Source organism: Sinohyriopsis cumingii, chromosome 5 (assembly GCF_028554795.1).
Source record: "Sinohyriopsis cumingii isolate HCF-2022 chromosome 5, ASM2855479v2, whole genome shotgun sequence".
NCBI classification, from domain to species: domain Eukaryota; kingdom Metazoa; phylum Mollusca; class Bivalvia; order Unionida; family Unionidae; genus Sinohyriopsis; species Sinohyriopsis cumingii.
The window spans coordinates 130569795-130587665 of NC_142965.1; the positions used below are offsets into that span (position 1 = coordinate 130569795).

A 17871-nucleotide genomic window follows, 5' to 3' on the forward strand; every position below is an offset into this window, starting at 1 on the left:
TGATTGTTCCCTTGTGCTAAAATTTCAGCCTGAGGTAGTCTAAAGTACACTATCTTTAACAGTTATTAAAATAGGGAATATGAATTTTGCCGGGCTAGAGAAAACCAGCTTTTGAAAGTCTGAAAGTGCAATGAATGAATTATCAAATATATAAATTGTAAAAATAAAAATAAACAAAATTTTGACAAATGTTATGGGATGGATTTTATTTTATTTTATTTGTTTTTTGTTGCAATTTATCTCAGAAGTCCAGAAGTGAAAATGATTAAGCGGAGCTAGGAGGTTTTTTTTATGTAGACGCACATCTGAAGAAAGACCTAGCTCTATAACCCATATTAGACCCATCAATCAACACCAAAATAAAGGAAAGTATTGGTTATTTGAACTATTGCTAAATACACGACGTTCTTCTTCTTAAAATGGCCAGTAATCCCAGTGAGGAAACCCTTTATAATCCTTAACATTCCCCCCCCCCATCGCAAAATACGAAACTCTAGAGCACCACCCGAGTGGAGTACGGTTAGGAAACTCAGCTGTCATTCGGACCACTTTGGCTATTTAGGAAACATAATATTCATCTGGGAATTTGGACGCTCTAAAAATAAAAGAAGACGCCTTTATAACCAAATTTTTTTTTTATTTTATACTTCCTTGTAATTTTGAACAACACAAAAAACACTGTATATAATTTATGTCTTTTTTCATAAATAAATATAAAATATAATAATTAAGTAATGTTTGTTGATTTGGACGAATATGTGTGACAACTGTAATCATTGGATGACACAAAGTGCCAAATTAACTGGAGCGGACTTAGAAATATTTAATTTTTATTCCAACAATATACGCTTTCATGTAATTTTTATATATATTTTTTTTTAAATAAAATAATTTTTGTTTTTCGTACACTTGTGTGAGGCAAGTTTTGTGGTCCAACGCGCCGTAACTCCTATATTTGACCAATCAAAAAGACTGTTACATAATCGATCTGATTCAGAATACAATCCAATCAATTGTTTCCACGTGCTGGTGTCCGTATACCGCGTGCTAGTCGCCGACTCTTTCCTGTGAGAGCGACATACAAGAAATTCTTTTCTTTGCCAAGAGGCGGTAGTATTTGTTGGATGTAAGTGTATTCAGCGTATACTAATTAATTTGACGGTAATTATTCGCCTATATCTGTATTTAATAAAGCGTGGACATTTATAAACGACGCTTTATCATGCAACTGGTGAGCTAATATAATTTCGTTTGTCACTCAATTTCGTATGCTATATAAATTTTCTTGAAATTCTTTTACACTACATTGTTTTCTTAGTGTTTGCAATAAAACGTGGCGATTGCTTGTTGATACTTATTCTAGATACCTCCAGACAATTGTTTAAACAAAATCAATATATTTAGATGTATATTCATGTTTCTTTGTTGTGCCGCAAGTAATTTCAATCTGGAATGTATTGTATTTAGGGAATCTATATGAACTGTTTTTATTTTCCTTCATAATGGTGCATTCTGTTTGTGATATCTACCAGGACTCTGTGACATCATCAGAACTCTTTGTGATATCACCAGGACTCTGTGATATCACCAGGACTCTGTGATATCATCAGGACTTTTTGTGACACCATCAGGACTCTTTGTGATATCATCAGTACTCTTCCCTTATTTCAGCGAAGTGATTGGTCAATTATTTAATTCACAAGCAGTATCAGACAGGTGTACGATCTTAGTCTAGTCCTACATGTAAGACCTCGACACTAATATTTATATTTTGGGCAGACAGGTCTTACTGTCCAAATAACAGTGCTGTGTGGCATGTTTTGAGATGTCGACTAACATTGTAATGAAAGTCAGATTTTCAGGAATATCTCACACAACTGGCAACCAATAACGATGCTTTTCTACAAAGTAAAGTCATAATGTTTTAGTTAGACTTTAATTAGTCTGATGTCTTTTCTCGAATAAATTAAAATTCTCACGAAAGAAATGGACCTGTTTTCAAGTTTTGTTGGCCTACATTCACTTGGCTGAAAGCGATGAAAGCTGGGAATGCCAAAATTGGGTTAAGTAGAAGTATACTTCTTTAATGAAACGAATATAAATATACTAATATTGAAGAAAGTTTAGATAGTTTTGTTTCGTTCACGATTCTAATCCTTTTAACTGATTTCGCTATTCCCTAACTAGGTCACAGAACTTGAAAACATGTCCATTTGCTTGAATTTAGTAGGAAAAAGACATCAGAGTAAGTAAAGTCTGAATAAAACAACTTTAATTTGTCGAAAAGCGCTGGTATTGGCTGCCAAGTGTGTTAGATATTCCTGAAAATTTGACTCATCGTTCCGATGTTAACTGACATTGGACCACGCTATACAGCACTGCTGTTTGGGCAGTAAGACCTAGATGCCTAAAACAAAACATAAATATCAGCATTGAGGACTTACATGTAGGACTAGCCTTTGTCTGGCACAACTGCAGATTTGCACACATTCCAGTTTGTTTATTCCCACCTACTGATTTCACAGACAGCATCAAGGACATAAAAAATACACAAAACATAGTCATTTTATTCATCAATTTATAATTTTTATAATTACTAACCTGATTGTTGCCTGGAGGACCCAGACACTAACAACTTCCTGGAGTTTGGCATCAGATGGTAGTTTCTTTAATAATATGGTCACCATATTTGCATGGGCAAATCTATGTTTTCAGGTAACAACTGTAATGTAGTTTACCATCTTTGATCATCTCACTAATTCAGTACATTTTGGATTTGCATCGTTTTGAAAACAGCTCTAGTAGCCTAGTGATTAGTGTCCACTCTGGGATTCAGGAGGTCGAGGGTTCAAACGCCAGCTGAGTCATACCTCTATGTGGCATAATCCCCAGTTGCAGACATCATAGCAGTATGACTGAATTTTTTTTAAAGCTTTGTTAAAAATCAAAATCACTCACACACACACCTTTTTCTTCTTATGTTTTAGAACTATTAAAACTAGACACTACAGATACTGTATGCAGATGACAGTGTATTTACTGAAATGGACTATTCTACAAACCAGAAAAGAGCAGTTGGAATGGTTGTTTTCATTCAGAGCTTCCATTTAGTTCAACACAAATAAGCTGACAATGTTTAGGGCTTTCTGGTGACAGTCCAGTTAGAAATTTATAAATTGATGATTGAAATGACTAAGTTGATGCTTTTTGTTTTATACTATACAAACTTGCCGAATTTTTTTTAACCTTACACATTTTTGGACCCACCCAGCTTTATGCATTTAAACATCATTTACAACTACTTTTCTTTTATACAATGTTTGTCTGTTGCTTCATATCTTGTCTGTGGGATTGAAATTTGAAGGTGTTTAATTTTTGTTCAGATCCACGATAAAACTACAACCAATCAGAATTAACTAGGTTGTTCACTGCATGATACCAGACATATTGGCATCCAGAATGATACAAAGCAACATAGAAACTTCATACAAAGATGGCTTTTAATTTGTAAAGTGCTTAAAATTTTATGTGGTGAACATGCTTGGAACATCTCCTTTTGCACTGATATATATAATCAGCGACTGAAAGTACCAACTAGATAGAAAAAAATGGCACAAAATTGGCATGGAGTAGATTTCAAAATGCACAAGCTACAATTTATAGCCACCTTGCTAATTTGTAGAAGGGAAGAGGGTATTGTTGATAGTTTCCTTTTACAGTGGTGTAAGTAAGTGGCTGCAGCATTTGTTGTGCATTTGCAGGAAGTACAATGTGAAGGATTTAATTGTTTGTTACCTCCACTCCCACATTTTTGACTTTTCCTAGATAAGATTTTCCTTGCAGGAGGAAATTTATGTGTTTCTTTTACTTTGAAGATAATACCATGTTACCTTCGAAAATTAAAGTGAAGACTAGAAAGTTGAAATAAAATATACATGTAGTGCAAAGAAATGGTGTAGTGACCAAGATTAGTCCATCAGCAGCCCAAAATAACCTGACTAAAATCACTGACAACCAACGGGTAGTCTGTGTGGAAGTGGGTTTTGTTTGTTTACTTATTAAAGATGTGAATGGCATAATACTGTCTCTAATCATCATACTGCAAATGTAACCAGTACATTAACAAATATAAAATGGCAACACTCTACCACTGACAGACCTTTTTAAACTATAAAGATCATCATGATGTTGTGTATTGATAATATATCATGTTATTCAAAGTGTATCGTGATTTATTTCGATACTCGTCAGAGGTTTGTATCATTTCACTCCAAGTTAGACACACATGCAAAGTCAAAATGAAGAATAGATGAACATTTTTTGATGCAAAAAAAGTTGTATTTTACTTTTGAGCTGGTAAATATCTATTGTAAAAAAGAAATTATTGTTGGTTTATTTTTCAGTAATTGGAAACATCAAGATGATGTTAAGGTGCCATTTTTTGATGATTGTGGTAATTACACTCTTGTTAGGGAGTGTAAATGTTGCCGCTGATGACGATGATGATGATAGTGCTGTAGAGGACATCCCAGATGAAAAAGAACCAACACAAGTAGAGAAAGTATGAACTATGTTACAAATATATCAATAATTTATACAGATGCAGTGGTCTGAAATGCACCTGTGACAACATATTTAACATGGTTGTGTTCATATGTCCAATGGAGTTGTCAAAATGTATTTCTTTTGTTTCTACTAAAACTATTTCACTGGTTTTATATACTCACTTACAAGTCATGATCAGATGCCAACAAGATAGACCCTGATGTAACAAGATAACCGCGTGGGATTTTGGATTTACATCAGTATACTTTTGATGGTGATACAAATACAGTGTTTAATGATAAATGACTTGAATGAGAAAAGAATTATGATTAATGTGTGCATATATAATCTCCAAATATTGAATCAATTAACAAAATCCGCACTAATTAAATAATGAAAATACCAAAAAAAATGACCTTACACAGTACAGTGACATAGGGTGAATGAGATTCACAGTGATTTCACAATGAAAGAATGATGTGTTTTACTCAAATAGTGAAAATGATGAAAACAAAGGGACAGATGTACAAAATATCTGTACAGTCCCAAAATCACACTGGGTATTACAAACCCCAGCAATTAGCCCACAGCTAAAAGATTTCATGTATGGAGTTACACACTCTGTTTTCAGCACACTTGGCTAACAGTCACACTGGTCAATCAAGCAGACAGTATTCCAGGTTGGTCAGTCAAGCAATCGGTGCACGCCAACCTTGGTCAGCACCACCTGATCACCTGCTACTCGACCAGCAACACTTTACTCAGCTCTACGGCTGCTATGGTTCAGCTTCACAGCTGCTAGTCATTTCTCTATAGCTATTCCCACATGACTGAGATCACTCTGGTCAGTCTGATCACTATTGTCATATGAAAATACATCTAACACCGTGTACCTTGCATGACACAGGCATATATGATAAAACATAATGATGTTATGGACGGTAAGCTACAAGTCACAAACAAGAAGAGAAATATTTGCATGATACTACATAAGCCGAAGCTACATAGAAAATATACAAAAATAAACGTGTTAGTACAATAGTTATAATTTATACACAAGAAATTAATAACTCGCATACCTCTACAGCCAAAGATGTGCAAGTCCTTAAAGTAGACCGCTCACTGAGAAGGCGTTCCGTAATGTAAAGATTTTGTCTTACAGTGAGGCATTTATACACATACGATGCTGCAATATATGTCTGCACTGGAAGTATTCAGTTCTTCCCATCGAAAGCACTTAAAATGTGCGGCATAAGATGAACCGAACTTGCTATTTCAATTTTTTTATAGAATAGACATAAATCACCCTCGGGTATTGTTGTACACAAAAAATGAAACCCAAGTACATGTATAAAAGGATTTATACAATTCCGTGTCACCTGATCTGTCATCACTTAAGGCATTGGCAGATCACTGTTTTCTATTGATTAGTTCCAACAAACCAGGGATCGTCCTGGGCTTCGCCAATGTCGCAAATTGCGATTTTTTTTCCTTATTGGCGACAAAAATATCCCATCTGGCGATTTTTTTGGTGACAGACTTTTTGGTTATTTAATTTGTACATACAATTATGGATTTTGACTGGATAAATTAAAAGGGAGACTAAAAGGAAGCCACAAACTTGACTAAGCAATGCATTGGAATCAATCTGTTACACAAACGATCCTTTGTTCGCATTGACAACCCCATCTTTACAGTGCATTGTTACATCATAATCTGCTTATGCTGATATCTGGTTTGAGTACTGTATGCTGTGATACAATCATGCTGCCGAACTATACCTACAACTGACCGACTTCTGAAGATGGGAATAGAACAGATACAATTAATTGAATGGCTAATCCTTCTGTTGTTGTCTTTTTTTTTTTTTTTACATATACCAATACAATAGTTTTGCTTAACCTTCATAGAAAACTGATAACCTTTGAAGTACCGACTATTGTGTATAAATACAAAGCAAATGGAAAAAATCTCAATCACAATTATATCTGTCGCCAGTGCAGCATTTTACTCATTGATCTTTTCCTTTTGCCATCAATCCGTGTTATGGCTGCAGAGACTTAAACTCCGCAACAAGAAATAGCAAAAAAAACCAAAAACAGTTTTGCATAATTAATAATAATTATTTATTTCTCAAAATACAGGAGTGAAAGAATCCCTAAATAGGGTGTGAATTTATGCTTATATATACAGTCCAATATTGCCAGGTGTTGACTCATGTAAGTTTCATTCGTGGGAATGGAGATCCTAGTTTGCTTGTCGAGAAAATTTATACAGCATTCAGTGATCATTCTTGGGATTTAGGAAGCAATTCACTTCAAGCTTTGTGAAGCTAACTATAAGGGGGAGGGGGGGCTGCTGAGAGACTACTGGTGTCACCTGTCAGCACTGTAGACTGTGAACGTGGATTCAGTAAGATGAACCTCATAAAAACTGACACCAGAAATAAACTCTGCATCTCATCTCTCGAGAATTTAATGAGAATCAGCATGTACAGATGTGAAAAATTAGACTTTGAAACTGCATTCAACAAGTTGGCAGCCCTAAAATCGCGACGGATCTTCATATAACACTTTGTAACATTTTGTTAATGCATATTGTAATTAGAGTATTAACTAACCCATCTTTTGTAATTTTCATTGCCTGTTACATTAATAGACTAAATTAACACTTTAAAAAATGTACACTACTTGTTCTGGCGACACTTTTTGAAAATTGGCGACAAAATATTGAGGTTGGCGATTTTTTTGGCAACAGCTTTTTAAAAGCCAGGACCATCCCTGAACAAACCCATAGACCCAGATCTGCAGATGCATTATGGAACAATAGATCTTGATTTGTGCAGTTTGCATTTGGATCCTACTTAAAAGCCGGAAGATAATTTTAGTACAATATTTATTGGATTACAAGTTCTTTTTACTAAATTTTGGAAATATCTTTGAGAATAAGACTACCTTGGCTTTTTGACAAATGTATTATATCAGTCCCATGTTTTTATCATGAAAGAAATTATGTACTTTATTGATGAGAACCTGTTTTAAATTAATGTGGTTTAAATTTATGTGGTTTCCCAATACAGTGCTATTCCTTTTTGTGGTTCACTGTATAACATATTCTTGTAGGACAGTCTGATTTTAAATGAGATAACATATAGCTGATAGACGTTAGTATGAGGTCATGTTCTGCAGAAATGTATTTATGAATATGGAAAACATCATTCCGAGCATATATATAATTCTCACTAACAGGTAATGCAACACTTTATAGGTTACAAAAAATAAGTGGACTTGGAATTCAAGAGGTCACCAGATCTTGATTTTAATCAGATTGCACACTGCGACCGCTATGGTAGTGGGTTTGAACCCCAGCCTAGTCATGCCAAAGACTTATTAAAATGGTACTCAGCATTAAGAGGTTAATGTTAGGACTGGTCATCCTGGTGTCAGGATAATGTGACTGGGTGGGACATCATGCTATATGTCTGTGGCATGATGCCCCAGTGCTAGATATCACTATAAACTGCCACACTGCATACATCCTAGTGATGTGACTAAACATTTTTTAAAGCTATGCTAAAAATCCAGATCACAGACACACACATTGCCCATCATGATATGGCAATGCATAGATTTTAATTTTCCTCATAAGATATGCCCATGCTTATTTAGTAATTTTTGTTTATGGCAGCCATTTTACCATCATCTTTGCCAAACAAGAGTATGGTATGGTAACAAACTGAATTTTCCTTAGTTTGGCAAAACGGATTTTTCAAAATTTGGAGAAATGGTTTGATTGGATGGCGAGATGAAGTGATATATCATCATGACGATGGGATCGCACCGTTCGGACGTAAACATAGCACTACTCTTCCTGAATTGGTGTCTGTTTAATGATATATTTTTAAGCAACAACAACCTGACGGTGATAATATCATAGCTGTATATATGTATTTTTGGGTTTAATGGCATGTGAACACAATGTTGGCTATATGGTACCAAGATCTCGTTGAGTAATGCACATGTCAGGTTGAACTAGATTAGTGTTGATTCACTGCAACAGAATAAATAAAACATACCAGAACATGTCATAGGAATGTATGTATAATTTTTCTTATGCTGTACTGTATACAGGGTTTCATGCCATCGGGAAAAAGTCAGGAGAAATGATAATTTTTTTCCAACTGAAAAGTCCTTGAACTTTGCAAATATTGATGCAAGTCCTGAAAAACCAGTGCGTTTTCCGCCACCACTTGATGCCTGAAAAAATTACGCAATTGAGTGGTAACTGAACTGATAGCAAGTTAGATTTTGGTTGAGACAATCCAAACGCTCAGTGGATTAAACTCGTCTAATAGGCAAGATATTTATCTCAGTTGACCAGTAAATACTAAACATGCTGCTTACGAGAAACTATTTTGAATATAGTTCAGACAGAAAACAAGTATGATCCTGAAAATTGTATAATGATTCACAGTCTTTACAAAGGAATATATTAAATTAATACATTCACATATATGCTAGTAAATAGCCAAAACATTAAACATGTTTTATTGTTGTTTTAATTGAAATGTTTCTAAGAGTTAGATTCTTCCCAGAGCTGTTTCACAATTCATGTGGCTACCACATTGGCATACATGACATGTGTCAAAGGTGTGATTTAAGGATCAGAAATATAATCGTATGTGTCACCATTAATTTTTTCAGAAAGGACAAATTTGTTTGAGCTATTTCATCATGAATAATAAAAACATGCTATTAATGAAATTAAAGTTGTAACAAGATCCATTGGGAACATTCCTTACTGATGGAAACAACTGATGTACCAGTACAGTCAAAAAGTGCTGTGCTGCCCATCACTGGAAAAAATTGCCATGGTATGCCAATAATACCTCACACCTCTAAACCATACACTGAAGACGAGTAAAATCAGAAATCTTGATATTCATTCAATATTTGCTGCTCAGATGTACTCTGACTTAGCAGCTAAATCTAGACTTGTCTTTTTAATAGTCAAATCACAGTGAATTTTTTCTCTGCATTGCTCCTGTTTTACATTACTTATTTGTTTTTTTCCAGATAAAGTATGTTGAACCTAAAGTACAAGGAAATAGCTATTTTGCAGAACCGTTTGATAAAAAGGAAGATTTCAGCAAGAGGTGAGTTTTTTCTTCTGTGCATGTTCATGCTGTTCTGTCTGCGACAAGTTGTTCAAATGCATACATCATTGCTATACTCCTATATATTAAATATATTGTTGTTTTGTTTTTAAATTTTAATAGCTTGCCACAATTGTGTTGGTCCATATTTGCTTTTTTGTCCACTTATTCATCACACACTGGTTACATTTTGTCAAAAGAGGTAGGGTGGCATTTCCATCTTAGCAAGATCCAGTCCATTATAAATTATAACCCAGCTTCATGTTCATTTACCTGGGACATTTACCCTCTCCCTGAAAAGGTTGATTGTTCTGAAAATTTTATACCAAAATTTGGAGTCATGTTTTGACATGGCTTTACATACATGTGAATTACTGAATAATATGGCAGCATACAACTGTTCTTCAGAAATTACAAAACTTATTTGCTTTTATGAAAGATGTGGCATGAACTTCATCATTCTGTTTATTATAGTTAATTAAAAATAAAAAAGATCTGATTGTAATATTTTGGTGATATACAGTCTGAGATTTAAAAGTGACCATATATATAGCCTTGTATTACCTTTAAATTGTTAATGTAACCAAATTTGTTGGTTTTGAAAACATTTGGAGCACTCTGCACTGATACAGTATTTAAAATACAGCTCGACCTCATTGTAATGTGCTTCATAATAATGCATTTCTGGATATAACATGGTACTGCTGAGCATACCTTAACCAAACTAATCCCACTAATAATGGGTTCACATAAAACAATGCAAAGCTTGGTATTATGCCTTTATTTCCTGTTCAAAACATTTTTGCAAAAAAGTATTATTCCCCATTTTAATGTAGTTTGATATACTATGTTGCTTTCAATATGTCATGATTCTGTGCATGCCATGGTTCTTGCTATCAATGATGGATAGTATGTGGGTGGGTGGGGGTGCAACCATGTGGTGTAAATCATGAAAACTCTGTATAACTCATGAGTAAAGTTACAGCAACATACGATAGTATGTGGGTTGGTGTGGGTGCAACCATGTGGTGTAAATCATGAAAACTATTTGTAACTCCTGAGTAAAGTTACAGCAACATGTGTTATTGACGATGACCTAAAATGTGAACTTTTTTCTTTCTTTTTCCAGATGGGTACTATCTGAAGCAAAGAAAGATGGTGCAGATGAAAGCATATCAAAATATGATGGTATGACATTCAAAATTATTTATCTTTTTGCTATATATAATAGAATCTCTGGGCTTTCTTCACATCATTGTATTTGCTGCCAAATATAGGAACTTGATAGTGAAATTTGGTTTGATTTTGTGTTTTATCCCAGAGCAAGATATTTAGTAGCAGTGTAGTTGAAATAAAGTGGATGGACTACTGTAGCTGACCAGGATGGTCCAATTAGAGCTGGTTTGATATCATAAATGAATCATAGTACAGTGTGACCCTGCTATAACATGATCCGAATTCGGATATAACACGGTCATGGTGTGGCTTCCGAAATTTTATATACATGTATTTTTCTTGTACATGAAAAAAACCATAAAAAATATTTGTTATCAGTTTGGAGTAGAGATCTCACATGAATAATACAAGACGATTGTGGCGTGGCTCCTGAAATTTTATATGTATTTTTCTCGTACACGCAAACAGTTTCTTCTTCTTAAAAGTACGAAAAATAGTGTGTAAAAAGTTTATATTGGGATCATGTAGAGCTTTTCCAATGTCTCAAACTGCGATTTCCTTATTGGTGGCAAAATATACCATCTGGCGATTTTTTAAAATTTATTGGCGACATTGTTGGCTGTTTAAACTTGTATATACAACTATTGGTTTTGAGTGTAGAAATTCAAAGACCACATGAAAGGAAGCTGCAAACTTGATATAAAATGCACTGAAATTTATCTGTTGTTACATAAACAATTTCTTTGTTCATATTGACAATCCATCTTAACAGTGCATTGTTACATCATAATCCATTTATGTTGACGTGTGTTGTGAGATCCGCTTTTTGGTTGTTGACATTTCTGGTAGCGGAGATCAACCGGATGAGGCATTATCTCATAATCTATCTGTCATTGGATTTTCGGCGCTCGCTGGAAATTAATCTATTTATATAGACTGAGATTCGTATGTGGGTGGTAAGTAAAGTTCCACTTCTTTTCACTCAGAATTAAATCTTCAGAACACTCACATTTTCTGTAATAATCCCTGTCATCAGACCAGAACACCTGCGTCTCTATTGTCCGTTGACCCTTTGTTAAATTTTTGATGCATGTGTGGAAGGCAGAATCACTCCACTACAACAAAGTAAAACAAAAAAAAACCCATCTTATCAAACAACAGCCAATTCCTTTTTAAAAAAGTACACAGATAAAATAGTTTGCTGAAATTTCAAAGAAAACCGATTACCTGTGAAGCAGCAGCTGTTATGAAAATGTACTAAGCGAATGGAAGAAAAAAATTTAGTCTCAATTCATACAGTACAATTATTTTATATTGCCGCCACAATAAGAAACAGACATTTGTTTGGTTCTCCAAAGCTGTCCTTTAGCTGTGACTTTAATAATGCACGCACCTTTCATCAAAGAAAGCTGACTACAATCTTCAATAAAAAAGAAAGAACTTTTCTTCAGAGAAAGTCAGTACCAAACTTAAATAAAAGCAATGGAATCGGATGAATTTTTTTTTTCATTTTCCAACATGACTGGAACATGTTTACTGTGCTGTGAAAGTTTCCTTTTTGCAGGGAAAAAGTTTATGCTTACAAACACTACCAACAGCAGCTTCAAATGCAAACTAACTTTTACCGGTTTGGGATGTACTGAAAAGTAAATGTACTTCATCATTCATTACGTGATTGTGCTATGTTTATCCACTGAACTGAGTATTTAAAATCTCTCTGTGTGTGCATATTTTAGATGGAATTGTATTGTGGATTTAATGTATATGATGAGATTTGCACGGTGTTGATACTTTATTCATTCTATACATTAGATGTGTGTATATATAAACAGTGTACACACATATGTACCAATACGTGGTTCTCTAAGTAAAGTAAAATATTATATTTCTTCTCTGTTTTCACTACATGTGTATTTCCCATTCAATATGCATCGATTCAGGATGATAACTGTGCCAATGAAGCACATATTTTACAACCTGCATTTATTAACTAACCCCCTCCAACGCAAATTTTGTTCCGGTACATGTATCGTTTTCTTCAGCTAATTGACCTGGTTGATTATAATACGGTCTGGTTCTATGGCTTCCAACTACCGTGTTATAGTGGGGTCACACTGTATTTACTGTAGCAATACTCAAGCTACAGGACAATTGTAAATGTCATATAAATGATATGAACCATCCAAATGTGCGCATTTTCTTTCTGCTCTGAACTTTGGATTTACCCTTCACCAGCCAAAATGCTCAGTGAATTCTGTGGAGTCATACAGCCTCTCCCTGCACTTCTAATTTAGCTTTCACCCGGCAGAATACTTGGTGAGGTTTTGGGGGTCACACACCCTCCCCCTGCACTGCTATCTCTGACTGCTTTACATTTCCAAAACACATCAGTATATGCATGATATGTTTGGCTTTCTTGCAGGAACACATGCTTTCCCTTAAAATCGCTACATTCGAATTGCTCAGTATCTCCAATGTTCACTCATGGCAACATGTTTCGCACAAACTGTTAATCCGACAGTTGGAATTGTTCTTAAATTTGTTTTACTTTTGTTCTGCAGGTAAGTGGTCTGTTGAAGAGCCCACTGATAACCTAATCCAAGGAGATTTGGGACTAGTTTTGAAGGTATGTAAACAGTTTCTTGCAGTACACTAGTTATATCATAGTTTTGAAGGTATGTAAACAGTTTCTTGCAGTACACTAGTTATATCGTAGTTTTGAAGGTATGTAAACAGTTTCTTGCAGTACACTAGTTATATCATAGTTTTGTGATACATAATCTAATATCAGCTGGGCATTTTTCAGGATAATTATATACATTAGCTTTTTTGTAATAAAGCTAGGCTTGGTTGAATAATATGACATTATTTTGTAGTCCACAAGAAAAATAATGACAGATCATATCCATGTTAAACTTTGAGGGATGCTCTGTGTGCATTGCACACTATGTGACATATTTTTGGCCTTGTCATCTGCTGGGACAACTTCAGTGAGAAGTGGTTGCCATTTTTGAGCCAGAATCTGTGAAAAATCTTGTATACCATAAGAGTTTTGCAGAATTGTTCTGATTGTGGATGTAATCTTATTTAGCATTCATTAGTTTTGGAAAATACTTCGATTTAGTTTTGTAAAAAGGAATGGTGATAAAAATTTAAAGTCAGTATTCACTGTAATAGAAGGATGTCCCTTTTCTTTGACACCCATGTCTGCCGTTATGGTCCTTCTAGCAGATTTCTTAAAGAAACAAAAATAAAAAGAACTCTATAACTGTGCCAGTCTGTATTAATTCTTTAAATTCATTATATTTCACCCAAGACGTTGCTGTTTATGTATTTTATGAGTTTAACAAACAGTTTGTAAAAGTGGTCTCACAATTAACAAAAAAAATATTTGCACATATTGTGGGAAAAACAACCATTTTTCATCAGAAATCTCGTATACAACCTGTCAAGTCACCAGATCACATGCATTTTGAAGCAGAGATATCCATGAGACAGTACCTGTCAGCTGTGGAAAATTCTGCAAAACAACCGTAAAGAACATTGCCACAACTTGTGACCACTCCGGTGGCCTAAGTGGTTAGAGCATCCACCTCAAGTTCAGGAGGTTGTGGGTTTGAACCCCAGCTGAGTCATACCAAAGACTTTTTAAAATGGTACTAGCAGTTGCCTCACTTAGCACTCAGCATTAAGAGGTTAGTGTTAGGACTGGTTGGCCAGGTGTCAGGATAATGTGACTTGGTGGGGCATAATGCCTCAGTGCTGGACATCACTATAAACTGCCACACTGCAGACATCATAACGATATGACTGAAAATTGTTAAAGCTATGTTAAATATCCAGTCACACACTCCTCAGCTTGTTGAACTATTTAAGATAGTAATGCATGTCCCCTTCAGATGGTAAGCTGCAAAAGCAATTTCTCAGCACAGAATACTTCATATCCAGGTAAGGGACAGATTAAGCTCAGAAACAGTCAACAGTTTAAAAGGGGAATCTTGTGAGGATTTTGGTTTTCAAAGATTTTGTATACTACCCTTATGTTAGAGACAAGGGGTAACAACAGCACAAACCCCATAATCACTAAACTAAAGGCTTTTTATTGAAATGGCCATTGATGATTCTAAAGATTGCTTGTGCCAACATAGATATTACATTTAAATACCATAACAGAAAGTAACACTTAGATTCCATACAGCAAGTAACACTTAAATACCATACAGCAAGTAACACTTAGATACCATACAGCAAGTAACACTTAAATACCATACAGCAAGTAACAATTAGATATTATACAGCAAGTAACAGTTAGATACCATACAGCAAGTAAAAGTTAGATACCATACAGCAAGTAACAGTTAGATACCATACAGCAAGTAAAAGTTAGATACCATACAGCAAGTAACAGTTAGATACCATACAGCAAGTAACACATAAGTACCATACAGCAAGTAACACGTAAGTACCATACAGCAAGTAACTTAAATACCCTACAGCAAGTAACACTTAGATACCATACAGCAAGTAACACTAAGTACTATAACAGCAAGGAACACTTAGATACCATACAGCAAATAACACTTGAATACCATAACAGCAAGTAACACATAAATACCAGACAGCAAGTTATTTTATGGATGTAGAATTCAGCAAATAACAATTTCAGATCTAGGGAGTTTACAGTATATTAAATTTAGATGGACTTTAGTTTCACAATCTCGCTCTCATGCTCAGTTGCTAACATTTCTTAACACTTAAAATTACCTACTATACAGTAATTTATGCATTGATGATACAAAATATTCACTGATGATACAGAATATTCACTGATGATACAGAATATGTACTGATGATACAGAATATCTACTGATGATAAAAATATGCATTGATGATGCAAATGCATTTGTATATTATCTTCGTAAAGAATGAATAGTTTATTTCTAATTTTAGTCCAAAGCCAAACACCATGCAGTTTCAGCCAAGTTGGCTAAGCCATTCGATTTCAGTGGAAAGCCCTTGATTGTCCAGTAAGTAACACTTTACTAGCTAACAAGCATGTTCGCCGCCCCAGTGGCCTAAAAAAGAAATTAGAGCATCCGCTTCAGATGCGGGAGGTCATGGGTTCAAACCCAGCTGAGACATATGAAATACTTTCAGAATTGTACTACAGGGTTCATTTGGGGAAAATGAGGTAGCATTGTCAAGGCCTTGAAAGTTTGGGAAAATTGAGCAGATTACCCTGAGGTCTTTAAAAGTCTTTGAAAATTTAAATAAACCCAAATGTTTAAATTTCTTCCCATAATCACAAATAAAATCATCCAAGTTTGTTACATTTGTATTTATAATGGTCTGACTATACCAACCTGTTGTTTGTACCCCCTTGCCGAAATTTCAATAATGGAAACCTTTAATGTGATAAAAAGTGCAAGGAACTTTTTTGTCAAATCATTCACTGATTTATAATATCTAACCTGACTCTGAGTAGAGTGGCCCTAACACCGCCATCATCTGCACGTTTCATGCTTAATGGAAGTTTAGTAAAATAAACAGGCATACTCTAAATCCATTTCCAGTTCCTGGACAAGTCCATTTTCAGCAAATGGGTGTGTGCACGACTACTGATGTACGTACATATTTTGTCTGCTTCTGATATTTATAATGTGGGATTGAGCAAAGAAAAAGAATGACGTCTTGAAGCTGACATTGCCAGCTTACATGCTTCCTCTGTTCAGAAGGCAGAAGACCAAAGTTAAAAGGGTTCATTGTGCTTCCTACAGAGTCAAATGCTCTTAGGAGAAGAGCAGAGAAAAAGATGACAGCGGTGGCTTCTCTTTCCAAAATGACTGAAGAGAAAAAAGAGCAACTATAATAATGCATTTAAATTTGTGCTGATGTCTGTTTAGAGAAAAGTTATTTTGTATTAAATCTGATGTACAAGTGACGTATTTCTGAAATAACAATGAATGTTGGCCTTTCTTCCAGATCATTATAAAGAAATTTTAGGAAATTAATTATAGTTTGCGTTTCATCATTAAACAATATTGTTGTAATTTGCATTCATTGTTTGGTCATATAACCTGTATACAAAATGTTAGCGAAAATAGGTCTTGGAAATCTATGTTTGTAGTCTTGGAAAGTTTGGGAAAAGTCTTTGAATTTATAATTCAGAGTTCAGTATGAACCCTGTGCTAACAGCTGCCTCACTTGGTGCTCAGCATTAAGATGTTAGTGTTAAGACTCCCTGGCCTGATGTCAGGATAATGTGACTGGATGGGATATGATGGTAACTGTCTGCATCATGATGCCCCAGTGCTGGACATCACTATAAACTGACATACTGCAGACATAGTGATGTGACTGAAATACTGTTACAGCTATGTTACAAACCCAAATCACACACACACACACACACACACACACACACAGACAGTAACAGGCGTGTTCAGACGCAAATGCATGCATGCATACACATGCACGCAGAGAGACCAGATTTGTTGTAGCTTCATCACATGTATCATATATACAGTTGACGAATTTAGGTATCAGCATTTTGTTTTGTTTTGTTGTTTTTTACTTTACAGATATAATGAGTTTCAAAAATGTTTCCTCATTTCTGTAATTGCCAAACAATATTTGTATGATGAGAAGACTTTGTTAAAGAATTAACACCATTTTAAAAGAAGTCAGTGATAGCGTTATTTTTCAGTCAGTATAGTTCTTCAGTATGTTGGACATTTCCATGTCTTATTGTCTCAAAAACAGTTTCCTGCAGTTATAGGTTTTATTTGTAAATTATTGAAATATGTTTCGAAAACATCTTGTGACAAAAAAAGGCACCAGATTTAGCAGTTCATATAGACCTAATAAAACAAAAAGAGAATTAGTACAGATACAACCAAAACTTAGTGTGAAGTTCACTTGCATTTCCTTTGAAGATAAATGTGCAGTTAGTATGAAGTGAATTTTATATACCCACTCACGGATATTGTACAGTT

At 34.8% G+C, this 17871-nt stretch overlaps 1 protein-coding gene across 1 annotated transcript in view; it reads left to right on the top strand.

Annotated features, from left to right (window-relative positions):
• Positions 1-1213: 1213 nt before the first annotated feature.
• Positions 1214-17871, top strand: part of LOC149800247 (calnexin-like) — a 69229-nt gene continuing 52571 nt past the window's right edge. The window contains exons 1-6 of the mRNA XM_089959823.1: positions 1214-1231; positions 4404-4561; positions 9621-9700; positions 10830-10888; positions 13438-13502; positions 15827-15903. Coding sequence (XP_089815949.1) covers positions 4421-4561; positions 9621-9700; positions 10830-10888; positions 13438-13502; positions 15827-15903 — 422 coding nt within the window. The 5' untranslated portion in view covers positions 1214-1231; positions 4404-4420. The remainder of the gene's footprint in view (positions 1232-4403; positions 4562-9620; positions 9701-10829; positions 10889-13437; positions 13503-15826; positions 15904-17871) is intronic.